Raw genomic sequence first — 5,944 nt, 5'->3', positions numbered from 1 at the left:
GCTCAAGAATTGGAGGCATTATCTTTACGGCATGACTTGTGAGGTGTTCACAGATGGCGTGAGTCTCCAGCACTTATTCAAGCAAAAGGATATGAAATTGAGGCAATGGAGGTGGTTAGAGCAACTCAAGAACTATAATATCACCATTCTTTGTCATTGGGGGAAGGCCATTGTGGTGGCCAATGCTTTGAGTAGGATGGCTAAGAGCATGGGGAGTCTTGCTTATATTCCTGTTGGGGAGATACCGTTAGCATTGGATGTTCAAGGTTTAGCCAATCGATTCGTGAGGTTGGATATTTCGGATTCTAGTGGAGTTCATGCTTGTGTTGTATCTGTGTCGTCATTGTTTAAGCACATCAATACGCGTGAGTATGATAATCCCCAATTGTTTATCCCGAGGGACAAAGTGCAACATGGTGATGCGAAGGAGGTTATTATTGGTGATGATGGGTTATTAAAGCTACAGGGTCGTATCTGTGTTCCAAATGTGGATGGGTTGCGAGAGCTTATTCTTGAGGAGGCCCATAGTTCGCAGTATTCCATTCATTGGGGGCCGCGAAGATGTACCATGATTCGATGGATTGGTGGTGGAGGATGAAGAAAGATATAGTTGAGTATGTCTCTCGGTGTTTGAACTATCAGCAGGTGAAGTACGCACATCAGAGACCCTATAGTTTGCTTTAGAGGCTTGATATTATGGAGTGGAAATGGGGGTGTATCACTATGGATTTTATAGTTGGGCTTCGACGGACCTTGAGGAGATTCGATGAAGTGTGGGTCATTGTGGACAGACTGACCAAGTCTGCTCACTTCATTCCTGTCATGACTACTTGTTCTTCAAAGCAGCTGGTTAGGATTTATATTCGGGAGATTGTTCGCCTTCGTTGGGTGTCCGTGTCTATTAACTCTGATTGAGGAACACAATTTACATTGCATTTTTGCAGAGGAGTGCAGCGTGAGCTCGGAATATAGGTTGAGCTGAATACAATATTTCATCCCCAAACGGACAGGCAGTCTGAGTGCACTATTCAGATCTTCGAGGACATGTTTGTGTCAATTATTTTGGAGGATCATGGGATCAGTTTATTCCGTAGCAGAGTTCTCCTACAATAACTACTACCAATCGGGTATCCAAAAGGCTCTTTATAAGGCCTTATATGGGAGGCAATGTCGTTCTCTAGTTGGGTTGTTTGAGCCTGGGGAGGCTAGGTTGTTGGGCACTAATTTGTTCCATGATGCTTTGGAGAAGGTGAAGTTTATTCCAGAGCAAATTCACACAGCACAGTCCAGGCAGATGTTTTATGCTAACAAGAAGGCTCGTGATGTTGCATATATGGTGGCTGAGAAGGTACTACTTAGAGTTTCGCCGATGATGGGTTTGTTGAGGTTCGAAAGGAAGGGAAAGTTGAGTCGTAGGTATATTTGTCCTTTTGAGGTACTTGAGAGAGTTGGAGAGGTGGCCTATGAACTTGCCTTACCACCTAGTCTATTGGGAGTTCACCTAGTGTTTCATGTTGCTATGCTCCGAAAGTATCATGGGGATCCGTCACATGTTTTGGACTTCAGAACGGTGCAATTAGAGGTCACCCATTCGAGGAAGCTACTTGGAAAAACAAGAAAGAGATGTAGACTAGATATCCTAACCTTTTTGAGACTCCGGGTATGATTCTAGACTCGTTCGAGGATGGACGTTTGTTTAACAGGGGGAGATTGTAATGACCCAACCGGCTGTTTTGAGTATTTTAGCCCGTTCCCCCTATTTGATGCTTTAGAAATGTGTGTTTGTGATTACGAGACTTGCCGGGCTGGTTGGGTTGGTTTTAGGGAAGTTTTGGATTGAATTGAGACACTTAGTCTCAAGGTTGGATGTCTAAGTTGGAAGAATTGACCGGAGTTTGTCTTTTATGTAGTCAACTTCTGGAGGATGTTTTGATGATTCCAATAGCTTTGTATGGTTATTTTTAACTTAGGCGTATGTCTACATTTGAATTTGGAGGTTCCCATGTTGTTTTGGCTTGAATTGGTGGAAGTTGGAAAATTGAAGGTTTGGAAGGTTGATAGGTTTGACTAGGAGTTGACTTTTATGATGTCGGGTTCGGATTGTGGTTCCGGAGTTAGTATAGGTCCGTTGTTCATTTGGGACTTGCATTTAATTTGAGGTCTGTCACGACCCAAAATCCCACCTTGAGGATCGTGATGGCACCTAGTCCCTAGAAGTAGGTAAGCTTAATACATGCTGAGTTATTAATAGATTTAAACCATTTGACCATTAATGATAAACCAGTAAATGATATATGTGGCTAAATATGATCAATAGTTATACATTTCCCTAAACCGGTAGTACGAAGTCATAAGGTCTACTAAGAGTAACTAGATATCAAATATATCACTATTTGGAGTTAAAATAAATGGAAATGAAGTAAAGCTCCCGAAGGTGACTCCGAGACCTACGAACGCAATGGCAAGTATACCTTGAAGTCTCCGTAGCGAATCTCCAACAGCTAATTAATGGACAGAAGGCCCCGAGGTACCTTGACCTGCACAAAAATGTACAGAAGCGTAGCATGTGTACACCATAACGGTAATCAGTAAGTATCAAGATTAACCTCGGTGGAGTAGTGACAAGGTTCAAGTCAAGATACCTACCATACATAATAACCTATGCAAAATATTCATATAAAGCTAACAGAGGAATCAAATATCAATGTAAACCCAAACATGTAAGGAATAACAATATCACGCTAGCAATGGAAAGTAGCAACAACAAATAGCAACAAGGAGTAAACGGGTGATAATATGGCGAGTAGAAACACAATTAAAGAACCAGTGAAACCAATTAAGGAAAACAATGACAACCAAATAATCAACCTTTCTATCACAAGGTTTGCACAAGAATCACCCCGAGACACCACACCTCATGTTCACAAATCACGAGTCCCCAAATCACAAATCATAATCACATGGCATCTCGTGCCCACATTATCAGTCACAACCGCACGGACAACTCACGTGTTGCACGGACGACTCACGTGCCAATACCAATAATAGCTCAGATCCTCATGGATAACTCATGTGCTAATAGTAACAATATCTCATATCTGAATGGACAACTCACGTGCCACCAGTGCAATACATACACAAAAGGCAGGGATACAAGAATACACGTACATGATAAATGAACATCAAGTTTCATACTCATGGACCGATATAAATAACATGTTATGGTGTATGCTTGTGCAAGTGTACTATCAAAGCTCAAGTCAATAGGTAAAATCAGAGATACCAAGTAGCACATTTGAAACAACACAAAAAAACCTCTAATATGCATCACACATAAGAAAGTCGCACCACCACATAAATATCATCAATTACAATGCCCCCAAGCCACAAATCATCCCAACATAGCCCTCTTGTCTTGCCGCGTGCGCAACATCAAAGTAAATGCCCGCCTTGTCTCGCCACATGCTCATCAATAATTATCCCACCTTGTCTCGCCACATGTGCAAACCCAACATATATAGCCTGCCTTGTCTCGCCGCATGTGTAAATATCAATAATAATAATAGTACGGACAACTGACGTGCAAACACCCTGACAATCTTCTCAGCAATTCCACATGTTTCATAAACACAACAACACAACATAATAACTCGCACCACACGTGTCCATATGCCACAACGTTGCCATAACAACAATACCAATAACACAACAATACATACCCCATGACTCACCAACACTAATTACAACAACAAGAACAACCATAACACGAGAGTACGGTAACACAAGAATAACAAACGCTCAATGAAACGGGAGAATAAACTCAACAATGAAAGATATAACATGTAGTAATGACTTCAAATAAGAATAACTCAACAATAAGAGAGATGACATGTAATAATGACTTCAAATAAGAAAATTCAACAATGAAAGAGGTAATATGTAATGAAAATGTCAAATAAATATAACTCAACAATGAAAGAGGTAATATGTAATATGAACTTCGATTAAAGCATATTAGAGTGAACTCGACAATTAAAGATATAACATGATATGACAACTTCAATTAAATGCATATAAGAAACCTAAGAGTCTAAACCGGTCATTTTTCACATAAAAAGAAGTGTTACACTGGTCACCTTGTGCACATATCTTCCATGTAATTCAAATAGTACAATTAAACCAGTCCCTACAGGGTGGTTCCCCCTCACAAAGATATGCAAGATACTTACCTCAAAAGCCCTCAATCAATACATTAGAAATGTCTTTCCTCAAATATTCGCCTCCGCTCGGCTCAAATCGAACCAAAATCGACTTAATAATATCAAATAATGCAAGAGAAACCAATTCCAATAAATAAAGTTAAGATCCTTATACAATTCCCCAAAATCCAATAAAAGTCAACCCGGGCCCGCTCGATCAAAACCCGAGTCCAATGGTAGATCTTGACTACTCATAACCCCACGAGTCCATATATGTATTTTGTTTTGCAAATCCGAGTCCTATTTGGATCTCAAATCACAAATTTTTATTTTTTACAACATAGACAAAATTTCCCAAAATTTCTTCTCAAATCGAATGATTTAGATGTTAAATCTCATATATAATCATGTAATATAATTGAAAATTGATCAAAATCACTTACCCAATAATTGTATGTGAATCCTCCTCTAAATCGCCTCCTACCAAGTCTAGGGTTTTAAAATCAGAGAAATGAGATCAATCTCGTCTTCCCAGCCCTTTTGTTTAGGTGTAGATGTCAAAAATGCGACCCAGGATTCGCAAATGCAAACCCTCGCAAATGTAGAAAAACCATCACAAATGCGGGGCCTGATGGACCCATGAAAAGTCACAATTACGACACAGCCTTCGCATTTGCGAAGTCCTCGCCTTCCGCAAAAGCGATCAAATGATTGCAATTGCAACCACCCCAGCCTAGAAGCCCAATCGCTAATCTGATTAAAATTTTGCAAAAAAGAACAATGCAGTACCCAGCCAACCTCGCAAATACATCCCATACCTTGCAAATGCGAACCATATCTTGCATTTGTAAAACTTGAAGCACCTGTTCTAAAACCTACAAAACAAAAACTCTTTCAAACACTCAAAAATGCATCCGAAACTCACCCAAGCCCTCGGGGCTCCACACGAAACATCAACACAAGTCTAAAAATATCATACAAACTCACTGTCACAATAATGACATCAAAATAACATCCAAAACCATGAATCTGACGTCAAAACATATGAAATTTACAATGAAACTCAAGAACTTCTAATAAGACAATCACGCGTCTGATTCCTATCAAATCAACACGCAATGACGCCAAACATTGCAGACAAGTTCCTAATAATAAAAAGGACCTATTCTAAGTCCCAAAATAAAATTCCGAACGTGATAGCCATAAAGTCAACCTATGGTCAAACCTAAGGGAATTCCTAAAACTCAAATTGCCAACTTTCGGCAAAATAAGCTAAAAACAGCCTATGGACCTCTGAATTCAATTCTGGGCGTACACCAAAGGTCTAAATTAATAATAAAAACCTATCGTAGCCATCAAAACACTATCCAAGATCATTTTCACAAAAATCAAACATCAGTCAATATTTCTAACTTAAGCTTCTAAAATAAAAATCATTCTTCCAAATCAATCCTGAATCATTCAAAAACTAAAACCAACCATGCACACAAGTCACAATACACAATATTAAGCCACTCATGACCTTGAACCACCGAATAGAATGCTAAATCTAAAAACAACTTGTCGGGTCGTTACAAGGTCATTCCAAGTTGTATAGGCATGATCAACGTAAGTTTTGAATTCGAAAAGTTGGATTAGTTCCATAGGCTTGAATTTAAGTGCGATTCGTGGTTTTGATATTATTTGGTGTTATTTTGGGTCTCGAGTAAGTCCGTGTCATGTTTCGAGATTGGTTGGTTTATTTG

General features: G+C 39.5%; 1 protein-coding gene across 1 annotated transcript; it reads left to right on the top strand.

The window, feature by feature from the left end:
• Nucleotides 1,073–1,666, top strand: LOC109226085. The gene has a single exon (XM_019390889.1). It carries the CDS (start codon nt 1,073–1,075, stop codon nt 1,664–1,666), a length of 594 nt encoding a protein of 197 aa, XP_019246434.1.

The sequence above is a fragment of the Nicotiana attenuata genome, chromosome 5, assembly GCF_001879085.1.
Source record: "Nicotiana attenuata strain UT chromosome 5, NIATTr2, whole genome shotgun sequence".
NCBI classification, from domain to species: domain Eukaryota; kingdom Viridiplantae; phylum Streptophyta; class Magnoliopsida; order Solanales; family Solanaceae; genus Nicotiana; species Nicotiana attenuata.
The sequence above is the reverse complement of the archived record's forward strand: the minus strand, read 5'-3'. Positions and strand labels throughout refer to the sequence as shown.

Coding starts and splice junctions, on each gene's coding strand:
- LOC109226085 (XM_019390889.1), top strand. CDS start 1,073: ATGGGATCAGTTTATTCCGTAGCAGAGTTCTCCTACAATAACTACTAC.